This window comes from Myxine glutinosa, chromosome 6, assembly GCF_964187855.1.
Source record: "Myxine glutinosa chromosome 6, kmMyxGlut1.1, whole genome shotgun sequence".
NCBI lineage: Eukaryota > Metazoa > Chordata > Myxini > Myxiniformes > Myxinidae > Myxine > Myxine glutinosa.
The window spans coordinates 13,474,162-13,489,840 of NC_136266.1; the positions used below are offsets into that span (position 1 = coordinate 13,474,162).

At 45.2% G+C, this 15,679-nt stretch overlaps 1 protein-coding gene across 1 annotated transcript in view; it reads left to right on the plus strand.

Annotated features, from left to right (window-relative positions):
- The window catches only part of LOC137429599 (unconventional myosin-Ib), a gene marked incomplete at its 5' end in the record, with an annotated part of 204,686 nt that overhangs the window by 112,223 nt on the left and 76,784 nt on the right, over window positions 1–15,679 (plus strand). The window contains 7 exon segments of the mRNA XM_068119635.2: window positions 5,083–5,187; window positions 5,639–5,685; window positions 7,211–7,274; window positions 7,416–7,514; window positions 7,702–7,808; window positions 8,326–8,473; window positions 8,609–8,727. Of these exon segments, the coding sequence (XP_067975736.2) occupies window positions 5,083–5,187; window positions 5,639–5,685; window positions 7,211–7,274; window positions 7,416–7,514; window positions 7,702–7,808; window positions 8,326–8,473; window positions 8,609–8,727 (689 nt within the window).

Below are 15,679 nucleotides of genomic sequence, written 5' to 3' on the forward strand. Positions count from 1 at the left end.
GAGCATGCAGGGTGTCGTACATAAATGCAACGCTCTGTTGGTCTGTGATAATTTGGAAGCATCGTCCGAGCAAATAGGGACGCCAATGCCGAATCGACTCGACGATCGCGTACGCTTCCTTTTCGACAGACGAATGTCTCCGCTCAGCGGAGGTGAGTTCGCGAAAAGAAAGCCACAGGGCGCCCCCCCTGGGAGAGAGTCGCTGCTATTGCATGATCCGATGCATCACTTTCCAAAACGAAAGATTTGGTCTCGTCAATCGTCGCCACAGCGGCACCAGCGATGTCAGACTTAAGGCCATGGAAAGCAGCGTTGGCCTCAAGGCTCATGGGGAACGCTTCGCAGTCCACAAGTGGGCGGAGGTTCGCGGAGAAATTTTGTACCCACTTAGAATAATGGGCGAACAGCCCGAGAGCACGCTTCAGCGAAGCACGATCGCAGGGCGGGGCCATGTCGAGCAAGGGTCGCAGACGCTCCTTATCCGGAGCAACAGAGCCGTGGGTCACCGTGTACCCCAGAAGATCTATCGTGCGAGCGGAGTAACAACATTTAGCCTCATTCATAGTTAAGCGATAGCTTTGCGCGACCTCGAGGAAGCGCTTCAGATTAGCATCATGATGTTCCTGGTCATGCCTGCAAACCGTGAGATTGTCCAGATATACAAAGACGTCGGTCAAGTTCTCCTTCGCGATGAGGTCGTCCATAGCCCTCTGAAAACACGGGACCCCGTTCGTGACCCCGAAAGGTAGCCGGGTGAACTGGTATAACCTTTGACCCGATTCAAACGCGGTATTGATACGGTCGGCCTCGGAGATGGGGATTTGATGATACGCACTACGCAGATCGAGAGTGCTATAGACGGAGTACTGGGCCACCTGTCGAACCAGGGAGTCCATTCCCGGTAGCGGGTAGGCGTCCAGCTGTGTAAATCGATTAATCGTCTGTGAATAGTCGATTACCATGCGTTTGCGATGCGCTTCGCTTCGTACCACCAGAACCTGGGCCCGCCATGGCGACCGACTAGGTTCTATGATACCTTCCTTTAATAGCTGGGCCGTTTCTTCCGCAATGAATTGCGCGTCAGCTCGTGAGTAGCGTCGCGATTTAACCACTACAGGTGTACAGTCCGTGGTCATATTGGGGAACAGCGACAGCGGCTCAATTTCCATCCCTGCAAGAGCGCAAACAGCAAGCATATCAGTGCCACCAAATTCCATTTCCAACCGTTCATGTCGCTTGAGAAAATCATGTCCTAGCAAAACGTCTGCACATAATGCTGGTAAGACCATGAGATGTACATCCGGAAACATTCGTCCCTTAATCACAAGCTTCAATCGACATTCCCCTTTTGTGCTGAGCCTAAGCCCCTGAGAGGCAATAAAGATCCGACGTCTTGTCCCAAGAATTGGCCATCCATGTTTTTAAACCAGTCGATAATCAACATAACTATCTATGGAACCTGTATCGATCAAAGCATTCGCAAAAATTCCCTCGATCATAAGTGGAATTATAGCTCGAGCCAGGCCAGGTGGACCTGCAGTTATCGAGTCGTCTAGGCGAGGTGCTCGCGCCTTGCGTGTGGATCCAACGCCAGCTAAAGTTTTTCATGCCATAGCAGTAGCTTGTAGTTCGTACGTGCAGCCTCCGGATGGCGCTCGTGTCACACACGGAGTTTCAAAGCCAGCTAAAGTTTTCTGTGCCGTAGCAGTAGCTTGTAGTTCGTACGAGCAGCCTCCGGATGGCGCTCGTGTCACGTGCAGAGTTTCAAAGCCAACATTAGCCGTTCGGGTGGCCGATCCGGAAAGTTGGCAGAGGCGCAGAAGGATGCCGGCCAAGGACGGTCGCACAGCGTTCTGTCGTGTTTGCGCCACTTGTTTAGTCGGCGCGATGAATCTCACCAAGGTCGAGCGCACAGCCAGGGGCCCACGGGAAGGTGCGATCCTCATCAAAGTCGGGCGAGGCGCCCCACGCTTCGCTTGGCCCGCTGGCTCGGCGATAAGCACATTCATCGTCGAGCGGGTTCGTTTGCCCTGCGACGTCGATCGGCAAACCTTTGCAAAATGACCTGTCTTTGTGCACAAATGACATGTCGCATCTCGAGCCGGGCAAACAGACCTGAGATGTTTTCGGTTCCCGCAGAAATAGCACATAGCGTTACGTCCGCGCTTGGGTCCGGCAGCTGCTGCTGCCGTCAAGCCCGGTTCAAAATCCTCCTCGGGAGTGGCCGGGGTCTCCGATTCCGGCAGAGATGCCGTGGCTGCATCCGCATCCTCGGCGGTCGCTCTCTCCGGTCGAGCTTGTCGAGATGTCCCCACAGTGACGTATGGGTGTTCATACGCGTCGGATTGTTCCCGTGCTTGGGTATAGACGTGAGCCAGCCGTAGTGCTTCAGCGAGTGTCAAGTCGGCTTCTTCAAGAAGTCTCTGTCTGACTACTTGGGATCTAAGTCCCGCAACGAAAGAATCGCGAACAAGATCATCACAAACTTGTTCATGTGTACGTACCTCCGGTGCACTCTCGGTCAGCAGACGTCGGAGCTCTTGTGCGAAGTGATCTAAAGTCTCTGTGGGCTGTTGTCTTCGTATTGCGAGCAGATGCCGGGAATAAACCGTGCTTCGTTTCTTAATGTAAATACGCTTCAGCTCTGCCACGGCTGCATCGAATGTCACGCATTGTTCGATCGCCCGGTACACGTTGTGATGTACCTTTGTTTGTAGTACCTCTAATTTCGTTTCATTGGTGACGGTGGCTTCCTGAGCCTTGAATTGATTATCCAAGGTTTTCAGCCAATGTGTCAGCTCCGCGCCCACGTTCCCTGCTTGTGGGTCGGCTGCGAAGAGCGGCACCTGGATCATTCTGTGTCCCGCCATGACGCTCCCGTTCGCCTCTTGTTCTCGATCGGATGGCGAGACAAATTGTCATTAATTGTAATGAAAATCAGTTCCACAACTCTGACCTGGTAGTAGGTTTAATGACAATTTGATCTCTGGCAACATCCTGTAAGAATACAATCATGCAATATATCAGGATCATGGAATCATGGAGAAAGTTCAGTAATATCAATCAATGCAAGCAAGCCTAGATTATCTCCGTATACGCACCATTCGAGTCTACATGTCATGGATTAAATGTCACAGGAGTGTCTCGGAGCGATGGTCGTCCGAGTTCTTATAGGCGCCTCTCAGTGGGTAAAGAGAGCATCACACCTGGGTTCAATTTAGATACATTTTCATTACAGACACAACACTGTGAGACTAGACAAACACAACCACTGAGCTTGGGGGGAAGTGCCGTCACTTCCCGGGGCACTCTCGGTTCCGTGACGTCACAGCAATGGCGCTGCCTTTGGCTCCACACTCAGTCGGGTATTTTCTGTGGAGGAATTTCCTCCTCCCCATTGATGCCAAACTATGGAGATTGTCTGTGCTCTTATCCTTTTAAATACTGAACATCAAGCAAGGAAGCAGCGCGAACCATTTTAAAATGTCTTTGGTATAACTCAGCCAGAGGTTGAACCATCGACCTCCTAGAGTCAGAGTGAACACTTTAACCATCACTCACATACTTCTGGTGTTGGCTTAGCGGTTAGGGTGCCGGCTTGGGATCCTAGGATCCTGGGTTCAAATCCCGGTCGATCGCTGAATTAACGCCAGGGGGGTTGACTCAGTCTGTCATCCTTCCGAGGTCGGCAAATTTGAGTACCAGCTTGCTGGGATGAATGATCCCGGTGTGTACCCTGGCTTAGAATAGGTACACCGTATCCCTGCGCATCATAAGAGCGTGACCAAGGGTTGGTGTCAGGAAGGGCGTCCGGCCATAAAAACATTGCCTCAAACAGGGAACCATGATTGTCATGGGACCCGCAAGGCTAACCCCCGCTCTAGCGGGGAAAATGGCCTTAAAACGATCATTCATTGAGACAAATTTAGCCCTCCCGAGATTCCAAATAATCTCAAACATCAGTGTGGCAAAATGTCGGGCATATGAGGCACGTGTCACGGTAAGAAGGCAATTAAATAAATAATTCAATTAATTAAACACAAGAACAGATAGCAGGAACTCCCGGACGAAATAGTCAACACAATAAGCACAACTATTAATTTGCAGAAAAACAAAATTCCAGATAAGGGTACACACACACACACTCACACACACACACACTCACACACACACACACACACACTCACACACACTCACACACACAGTCATGCACACCGAAATGGGCGAGAGGGAAAGTGCAGATGATGAAAATTCCCAGGTTGTTCGATGCAGGGCTGACTCGGGGCACAAAGGCAGGAGAGTAGGCCCAGAAAGGGAGCAGGCAGGCAGGCTCACCAGGGCAGGTCATCCCAGCAACTATGGCAGGGCAGGAAGCAATGAGAGAGCAGAAAAAGAGTAACAGTTAGGGCATGCCAGGGAGAGCACAACCCAGCACGCAGATCTCTACAACTCAACAAATGAGGGGTTAGAGGATGTTTTTACTCAAGTTCTCCCCTCTCTACCGACTGGTCACCCTTGACCAGTCACAGCAACCCACAGAATCAGCCATGTCCACCTCCCCCCCCCCCCCTTCCTCCCTGACGCAAACCATTGATCATCTGTGGGAGGGGAGGGTGAGAGGTGTGGTTTCTCCACCCACAACTTTCCAATAATCACGACACAGCGGGGTTCCCTCTGTTTTTGGTAAAGCATGTCGACAACCACCCTAGATATCCTACCAATGATGAATGATGGTTTGAGAAGGGTCCAAGGCATGCCTCCCACACATTGATGGATAGCTGGGGGAGAAGCCTTCTCTCTGTCATGGTGGGAGGGGAAAATGCCATGCCATCCCCTACCCACTCACCTGACCTCGTCCAGTTCTGCCCAGTTTGATACGAGAAAATAGACAGACAGGAAGTCCTTAACGTGTCTACATCCTAACAGATCATGCCTGTCTCTCTCGCGAACCATTGGCCAGACAACGTATACTAACACATATTTGTACTACACAAATACCAATGGTAGTTAAGGTCTTGTAACTAACCCATCATGAGCATATCATGCAGACGACAAGGTAATACTTGCTGTTTTGTGCCGCAGAGGCCAGCAAGCTGGTCATGTCCTATGTGGCGGCGGTGTGCAGCAAGGGGGCTGAGGTGAACCAGGTGAAAGAGCAACTGCTGCAATCAAACCCCGTGCTGGAAGGTAAGATGCCGGATAGTTCAGGTACAACAAAGATTCAAAACTCGTGGTTATAGTGGTGTTTCACTAGGCCAACCAGGGATTCCTTCGACCATAATACTGTACGCAAAGCCTTCTTGTTACATTCAGATGTTGTATCACAATGAAAATGATGTTGTATTGTGGAACTATAAGCAGCTTTTACATTTCTGTGAAGTTGCTCACAAAACTCGAATTACTAAACCAAATTACAACCATAGTAAATACTAGCTTGGCTTTGAGTAATCCTAGCATATGAGAGGAGATTCAATAACAAAGAGGAGTGAAAGGAGGCCTATGGAATGCCACTGATGGAGCAATAACATCACAGCTATCTGTGGTCTAGCGGAGGGGAAAACTGATAATAACGAGTCCTCAAGGTCCATGGTGACGGAATTTTTGACCTTTGTCATTCGTGTAATATCTACTGTTGCAGCCTTTGGGAATGCGAAGACCATTCGGAACAACAACTCTTCAAGATTTGTGAGTACATCATCGGGGGTGTGACCACTCATATGTTCTAATCTAGATGTTTAACTTTAACCAACCCGTGATGAGATGTGTAACAAGCAAGTGGCATAGAAATTAATTTTTGTTTTGTTTATACATTTTACCATTCTTTTTGCAACTTTATACTTTATTACGAAAAGTTATTGAAACATCTTTGAGCTATGATGTCATGGACGCTCTTCCTTTCCTCACCCCCTCGTCCACCCACCCCTTTCCCAATATTTTAGCCATGATGTTTTGTTTTGAGATTCCATTTGTTAACCAAAGCAATGTGTTATCGCCACTTGATCTATATTTTCTTTCCTGGTGTTTTATATTTTTGAAAAATTGCATCATAGTTTCTTTAGAACAAGAATAAGATTCATAAAGAACTTGATCTTCAAGCTTGGCCCAGAAATCAAACTTTCATTACATTTGTGCTGAACTATGTGTATTTACTTTTGTTCCTGATGGAACCATATAATATGTCCCTTAGTCATGGTTTATTTTATTATTATTATTATTTTATTTTTTTTGGTATACAAGATACAAGATCGAGGCTCGTGTAAGAGCTAACATCAAAAAAATAAAATAAAATAACATTAATGACAAAAAAACAAACGGACACACAAAACATACAATAAAGGGAGCGGGAGACAAGATGGGGAGAGAGAGGGAAGCACACAAGTAGAAACAGCAGAGAACAGGGACATCGGAAGATCTGTGGGAGGGAGAGGGCTTGGGGGGGAGGAGGCGGGGGGAGGGGGGGATGGGAGAGGTAAAATACACATGGACACTGCTAGAACTTCCAGGAAAGAAGTCGGTATTTCAAAAAAAGTGGATCTGGGGGTGAATTAACGGGGGTAGAAGAGATCAAGGTTTTAGATGGGTGTTCGAATATGACCTGGACAAAAGTCAAATGAGTGTGTAGCTTAGTCCAGGTTCTATTTGAACCAGCCATGTTCAAGGTAAATACAAGGGAATTTAGAAACAGGAAGCCATTTGGCTCTTTATTCCTGTGTGGCATTCTCACGACAACAATCCCACCAACTACAGTCAGTGCTAGTCGTACAAGGAACCCCGATCAGAGAATCTGATTGATACACCAACACACACAGGCATGCTCTTTTTGAAAGATACGATGGGGCCTACAACACTCACAACCTGAATTCAGACAGGGCAGCTGACTTTCTGTGCCCATACAAGGTTGGCACCACAATTGATGTTTTAGATAAGTTTGCTCTGGACCCCAGAATAGACAGCCGAGTGGAGACACAAGTTGTGCTTTCCTTCCACTCCTTTTCCATGTTTGAAGGCAAATCAGTTCCTTCTATACTGGCGACAGAATAGGCCTACAGGTGCCGGTGCCATTGTAAATAATTAAGTACTCGTCTGGGTTCAAGATTTAACTTGCTTGATCTCATCTGGATCACTCACTTGAGGCCTATCATTTGCTTGTACACTGCTTGTCCAATGGATATTATTACATGGTTAATCATGTTCTTCCTTCTTTGTTTAGGGGAAATACATGGACATCGAGTTTGATTTTAAAGGAGACCCCCTTGGTGGAGTTATAACCAATTGTAAGTTTGATCTTTAATGAGAAGACTGAAGCCTTACAAGTTGTTATTGGTCAGCATTTTTCTTGGAGTTAGTGCTTTTGCAATAATGCAGCAGGAGGAACCTCTGCAGTACTGAGGCTTATCTTTGGGTTGTTTCCACAGATGTTTTAGAGAAGTCCCGAGTGGTGAACCAGGCCCGAGGAGAACACAATTTCCACATATTCTACCAGCTGTTGGCCGGGGGTTCGAATTCCTTGCTAGGTGAGAATCGGTACAACTTTTCTGTGCCCGAAGGGGCGATCAGGCCTTTAGGGCTATGGGCTCCACGAGAATGATCCAAAGGTGGTTGTGCAGATCAGTGTGGTACACTCCATTGATTTTTTAACAACTTGAAGGTGTGATGTGGGCAAACCGAGAGCAAACGCTGAATTCCATGCTGTGTTGGCAGCTGAATTGCAGTTGGACAGAGAAACATCAGCGTATGCTTTTCTACGCCAGGGCCAGGGCACTCGGGTCGAAAGTGTAGATGATGCCAAGAATTTTCATGTCACGCAGGTAGGCCTGTGATTTATTTTCAAATGTGACTCACATCATATTTTACTGCAAGCATACATCTACTGTATATCAAACTCAAATAGTGAAGGTAGGGAGGGATAACTGGATCATTGATAGAACTTTGGTGAACGACATTGAGGGTAACGTTTCTCCAACATCAAGCAATGGTTTAACCTCCATCGAAGAAGCATCTCCATCGTGAAACTCCTAAAGAAGGTGCTTTTTCCCCCATAATTGTTCTTCAACCTAACCTGTATGCTCACGGTTTATACAAGATCTCGGCTTATTGACGAGTGAGGTGACGGGGGATTAAAAAGGGAACATACTGATAGTGGGGGTGACAGTTGCACAAAAGTAAAGGATTAGGAGATCCAAAAACAATGTTTTTGAATGGTCAGCCGATTTTTGCAAAAAACATTTCTTCCAGACAATTACTTTTCATCAAATGTGTTGTTTCCTTGCTACCTGCATGCTGTGTTTAAATGGCACGTCCGTATGGTTTCACTTCTGGCTTCAGAGGGCAATGGAGGTCATTGGATTTTCTACCACCGAGGTCCGATCTGTGCTGGAACTAGTCGCCATGGTGTTGAATTTGGGCAACTTCACCTTCAGAGACGTGTCTCGTACCAATGGCATGGACGAGTGCCGCCTTACCTCAACCAAGGGTATGCTCGGATACTGAGCAGATCGAGAGTTTTTGAAATGGCTCAAATGATGTTGCTAGTTTAGTATCAGTTGAGCTTGTTGTAAATCACACAGTGAAGGAAACATCAGACTTTTCATTCATTGCGTGTTGGCAGGGCTACAGGAGGTGTGCAGCCTTCTAGGCCTCAATGAGGATGTGCTTGAGAAGGCTCTGACATCTCGCACGGTGGAAGCCAAGATGGAGAAGGTTTGCACAACGCTGCATGTTGCTCAGGTATGCTCCTTACACACACACACACGGATGTAAAAGTTGGGTCACCTGATGTAGATCGGGTTATTTGACTTCAGTCAAGCGTCAAGAGGATTGTTGTTTAAAGTTGCAGCAAAAATGAACTCGGGAGTGCAACGCAGCCACATGGCCTCATTTCCTTGTTCCTTGTTCAATATCCTCAGGATCATGGTAACCACTCGTTACACTCAGTGTAGTCATACGGGGGCTGTAAACCCTTGTATATACTTTTCCATTCTGCATATGGAATATAAATATTTAAATGCAATGGTGTCGATTTAATACAGACGTTCCAAGCCAACACAGTTATGTCGTTAAAACATCATAAAAAACATTATGCCAAACTCTGTGAAGACATTGTTTTGTAAGGTTTGAAAAACATCATTAAAACTTTATTGAAAAATATTGGTTTTGTAACTTTTTTGACGTTATTATACATTACAAATTAACATCGTAACTGTGGAAATGTTTCATTTCGTGGTATTTGTAAAACCCTACAAAATAATGTTTTCATAACATTTGCTGCAACCTTTTCCAAATGTGAGAAAATCTTTAGTGTTCCTGAGCTGGGATTGACCTTCCCCTTGGAGGGGCCGGATTGGGTCACCCGACATATGACGCTCGATCGACCAAAGCGTCGTTATTTCATGTTTTTTTTCCATTTTTTTATTATTATTTTTATACGTGATTTCATGTTTAAGCATTGTCATGTTTTACATCATGCTGTGATGGGACTGATCTGTGCTCTGCTGCTTTGTCAAGTTAGGGGGTTTGATTTAGTTTATTAATGAGCCTAATATGGTCATGAATAAATGATCAGCTGGTATGCTCAGGTATCCTCAGGATCAGGCTCAGGTATCAGGCTCTGATATCTCAGGTATCAGGATCAGCAGGTAGGCTCAGATATCAGGTATCAGGCTCAGGTATCTGTATGCCATGTAGACACCTCGATGTAACTAAGTCAGCCCGCATGTCCGGTAAGATCGTGTATATTTATATTTATATATATATATATATATATATATATATATATATGTCTCCATGCGAGGGGTGGAGCTATGCTAATTATATTGTCCTGATGAGTCCACAACAAGGACGAAATATCGGACGACATCTGTGCTTTCGTCTATTTGTGACCAAAAGCTTTAAATCTCAGTCTGCCAAGGTTTGAGTACCATACTGATGCTTCCTAGTCTGGAGGTGACGTGTTGGCATAATTTATGTACTATTTAGGTAATTTATGCACCACGACTATTAGACTATTTACCACTACGGCCGAGCGAACCGTGAGTGATCGTTGGCTAACCAATACCTAATCGAAACAGAGGCAGCACTCCTGGCTATCCACCACATACACACTGTGTCGGATCAATGAAGGAAAGGACGAGAACGAAGCAGATGGAAAATGCACAACAATCATTTAATTACAAAGCAAGGGTGAAAAGCAGTTATTCACAGCTCTTTATTCACCAAAGCGGGATCAAAGGCAAAAGGGGAATGTATTATTTACAGCAAAAATGAGCAAAGTAAAAATACACCAAAAAGCAGACTAATCCTAAGCGAGTATTCTTATACATCTTAACATGTACAAAGAGACAAGATACCTGGATTCATTTCCGAAGAAGAAGAAGGAAGGAAAGAATAATAGAAAGAGGCAGTCTGGAGCATGGGAACGACTCCAGGCTTACCTCACACAGCTCGGTCGGGCTGCGTTGGGCCAAATAATACAAGCGGGAGGAGGGGCGGTTGGTTAAGGATGGGGAGAATGAGCACTGGACTGTTTAGGTGGTGGCAGGAATATGTGGGGCTTGGCACATATATTGTATACATATATTTTATACATATATGCACACACCACACACACACACACACACACACACACACACACACACACACAAACACACACACACACACACACACACACAGACAGACAAACAGACATACATACAGTCACGTGAAAAAGTAAGTACACCCCATGTAAAGTTTTGACTTTTTCAACATATTTCAACATACAGCTGTTTGATCTTCATTTCAACAATATTGATAGATAAAGGTGATATAATACAACAAATATGAAACATTTACATTTTGTAGTCAATTGTATAATTTAAATAAACATAAATGCAAATTTCGCATGTGGAAAAAGTAAGTACACCCTTGGCTCTAATAGGTGGTATTGCCCCCTTTGGCAGAAACAACCTCAAGTAGGCGTTTCTTATAACTGTCTACCAATCTCTGACATCGACTGGGAGAAATTTTTGCCCACTCCTCCATGCAGAATTCTTTCAGCTGTGCGATGTTTAAGGGGTTTCTTGCATGCACAGCTCGTTTCAAATCCCCCCACAACATCTCGATGGGATTTAGATCCGGCTTTGACTTGGCCATTCCAGAACCCTCCATTTCTTTCTTTTCAGCCACTCCTTGGTGGATTTACTGGTATGTTTCGGGTCATTGTCATGTTGCAAGGTCCACCTTCGGTTGAGCTTCAACTTTCCGACAGATGGCCTCACATTATCCTCAAGCATCCTCTGGTACAATGAAGAATTCATAGTGGATTATATGATGGTGAGCTGCCCAGGCCCTAATGCAGCAAAGCTGCCCCAAACCATAATATTTCCACCACCATGCTTTACAGTTGGTATCAGGTTCTTGTGGTCAAATGCTGTCTTTGGTTTTCGCCAAAAATGTCTTCTGGTACTGTGGCCAAATAGCTCTACCTTTGACTCATCTGTCCAGAGCACATTGTTCCAGAAGTGCTGGTCTTTGCCTAGGTGTTCATTGGCAAACTTTAGTCTTGCCCTGATGTTCTTTCTAGACAGCAAAGGTTTCCTCCTGGCACACTTCCCATGTAGATCAAATTTGTGCATCCTCTTTCTAATGGTAGACTCGTGCACTTTGACATCAACAGTGGCAAGAGCTACCTGTAGGTCCCGTGATGACATTCTGGGGTTCTTAGAGACTTCTTTCAGCATCTTGCGGTCTGCTCTCGGGCTGAACTTGCTGGGGCGGCCTGGCCTGAACAAGTTGGCAGTTGTTTGGAATTTTCTCCACTTGTAGATGATCTTCCGGACAGTCGAATCATTGATTTCAAATTGTTTGGAGATCTTTTTAAATCCCTTCCCAGACTCGTAGGCATCTATAACCTTCTTTCTGAAGGCCTCAGAGAGCTCTTTTGATCTAGGCATGGTGAGGCCGCACACTTCAACAACAAAGAGCAAACCAAACTAAATGTCTGAGGTTTAAATAAGACAGGTTCCTCCAAGATCCTCTCTAACGATGTTCTAATCATTTGCACCTGAGCTGGTGCACCTGATTCTAATTTTAGGTATTTGAAGTAGTGATAAATGTTGGGGTGTACTTACTTTTTCCACATGCGAATCTTGCATTTATGTTTATTTAAATTATACAATGGACTACAAAATGTAAATGTTTCATGATATTTGTTATATTATATCACCTTAATCTGTCAATATTGTTGAAATGAAGATCAAATAGCTGTATGTTGAAATATGTTGAAAGAGTCAAAACTTTACATGGGGTGTACTTACTTTTTCACGTGACTATATATATATATATTCAATCTCCCGATTATTTATTCAATGCAAATGAGACGCCCTGCTCGTACTGTGGAGTTTCTACTATTCCTCACAGTTATATATATATAACGAGTGGATGCAACTCCAGGATATATATAACTGTGAGGAATAGTAGAAACTCCACAGTACGAGCAGGGCGTCTCATTTGCATTGAATAAATAATCGGGAGATTGAATAAGACGTGGACGTAGCTTCAGGGCTTCGATCTTTAATTCGACAAGCTTTCGACCAACAAAGGTCTTCTTCTGAGTCGGCCCCAAGTTCAACGGAAGTGAAGCGCAGCTTCATATACATATATATATATATATATATATATATGTATATATATATGTATATATATATGTATATATATATATATATATATATATATATGTATATATATATGTATATATATATATATATGTATATATATATGTATATATATATATATATGTATATATATATGTATATATATATATATATGTATATATATATGTATATATATGTATATATATATATATATATATATATATATATATATATATATATATATATATATATATGTATATATATATGGATATATATACAGTCATCCCTCGCTATATCGCGGTTCACTTTTCGCGGATTCGGTACATCGCGGTTTTTTTCTCGCTAGTATATGTAAAATTATATCGCGGATTTTTCGCTATATCGCGGGATTTTGCGGTATAAATGTATTTTTATATACTATTATTTTAAATATTTTTGTGGTAAAATAAGCATTTTCTAGCCTAAAAAATTAAAAAACGTAAAGAAATAAGAAAAATACAGTATTTAAAACATATTACAAGAAATAAAATACTGTACATAGTGTACAGTAGAAGGGTAGACAAAGAGTCGTGCGTATGGAAAACGCCAGTACATTCATCATCGTCATCACCTTCATCGTCATCAGTACTGCACAGCTAATTCATCATCATCTTCATCACGCAAGTTGTAGTATTGAAGAGCCGGGGCTCTTGCTTGATACGGACGAAATGACGGGCAAGACACAAACTCGTCCGAGAAGATATTTATTCTCAAAACCAACTCGGGAACACTGAAAAGCCCATTTATCGGGCTGCATTATAAAGCACAACCAGAAACCGAAAGCCACGCCTCTCAAGCGTGGCGTGCTTCGGTGAATCGGTGGTCACGTGATCAACAGGTGTAGCTGATTATACCCGCAAAGCGCGGCACGCTTTAGCGGTCACGTGACCAGCCACTCTCGCGCCGGGAATCCCCACCGGTGACGTCACCGGCTGGAGCAAGGAGATTCTGATGCTGGTCTTGCTTGGGGAACCCATGGGTAGCTACAGTATCTTCAATGGTGAGTACCCATTAGAATTTTATATGTTGTTAAAATTACGTATGTTTAAGAGTGTAAAAAGTGTTTAAGAGTATAGGAAGTGTTTATAAGAGTATGGGAAAGGTTAATAAGAGTGTGGGGAGTTCATAATGCTTTAAAATATATATATATATAAAAAAAAAATATGGTCGCTACTTCGCGGATTTTCGTTTATCGCGGGGGGTTCTGGAACGTAACCCCCGCGATAAACGAGGGTTCACTGTATATATGTATATATATATATACTGTATATATATATATATATATATATATATATTGTGAGAAACCACCGGTGAAACCACCTGTTCTCACCCAGATTTGGTGCCCCGCCCACCACGTGACGTGGCCTCCTTGGAGCCTCACGCGATCGGGAGGCGATTCGGCACGTGATTGGTGGAGAGTCCATAGAGCGCGGTCGCCATCTTATGCAACGGACGCGACTCTCGAAGGCTCCGAGTGGGAAATAGATAAAGGGATTTCCCTTAATCTTCACGACAGCCAAGTTGGGCTGGTCGATTACAGTTCGGTATTTTACGAGCGAGTAACTCCGGAAGAGAACGAGTGATTCCCGGATCTCGTAGATTGGAACCGCGAGTGATTGCCTGCTTCGTGTTGGAGCTGCTGGCCGACCGTTCCTGCCGGCCTTGTGCGGTGAATTCCATCCTGTTACCCTCCGAGTCCCGGAGATCGTCGATTGGAGCCGCGAGTGATCTTACCTGCGTCCTGTTTGGAGCGTCTGTTGCCGACAGTTCCTGCAGGCTTTGTGCAGTTTATTCCATTTTGTTACCTTTCATGGTTTTGTGATCGAGCCAATAAAGCATCGTGCCTTACCCCTAGAAGGCCGATTAAAACACAACGGTGTTTATTGAGTTCTCTCTGTCCACTCCGTGGACTACTTGAAGCCCGGACATTAACGTCCGTATTCCGTGCTGGGAAACATTTCACAGCCGGGATCGCGACAAATGGGTTGCTCGTCCTAGGATCTTTCAAGTGAGAGACATTCGAATTGAGACGGGAATTCGGCATCTGCATCTTCTCTGCATCTTCTCACCAGCGGACGCCGTCTTGGAGGAACTTTCTCGCCGTAGGACGCTGTCTTGGGTGGTGCTTCACTGCAGAATAAGTGAGCCTCGGATCCCTCCAAACAACCGACAAAAAAAAACAAAAAAAAAACGTGAGTATTTGTACGTGGTATTTTTCTCATTGGCAATTTGATGTGCGGGTGATATTGTGTAGTTCGTGTCGTAGTTCCCCAACAGAGCGTTGTGTTTGAGCGTTGTGTTTTGTGCCTTGTCTTATGATAACTCGTAGCCAAGCTATGTCGACCAGAGAAGTGAGAGTTCAACCTGATCATGTTGACAGTCACGTGGGTGGCGATGTGAGCGACGCAAGCAGCCTTGACCCGGTCACTCAACCCGAGATGTTAGGAAGCGATTCCATCATGACTAAATGCATGCGTTCGCCCTTCTGGACCGGGCTGACTCCGGTTCAACAACTTGACATGTATAACAGGGAGAATGACAGGGCAGAGGCAGAGCGTGCTGCGGCAGCAGAGGGAGAGCGGGCAGCAGCAGAGGGAGAGCGTGCAGCAGCAGAGAGAGCGCATGCGGCAGCAGAGACAGCAGCAGAGAGAGAGCGTGAGAGAGAGAGAGAGCGTGCGGCAGCAGCAGAGGGAGAGCGTGCAGCAGCAGAGAGAGCGCATGCGGCAGCAGAGACAGCAGCAGAGAGAGAGCGTGAGAGAGAGAGAGAGCGTGCGGCAGCAGCAGAAGCTGAACGCGTCAGAGAGCATGAGTTGCGAATGTTGACTGAACGACCGCGGGCAGAGGGGTCTGCTGCAAGAGTCCCGGAAACTGTTCATGTTCGTTTGCCGGACTGGACGGGAGACACGAAGCCAGAAGCGTATCTGGAGATGGCGGAGAAGTTGTTGGCTGCCGGTGGCATTGATGAGAGCTTGTGGGTCGGCCATCTTGTGAGCCATCTATCTGAGAAGGCGAGG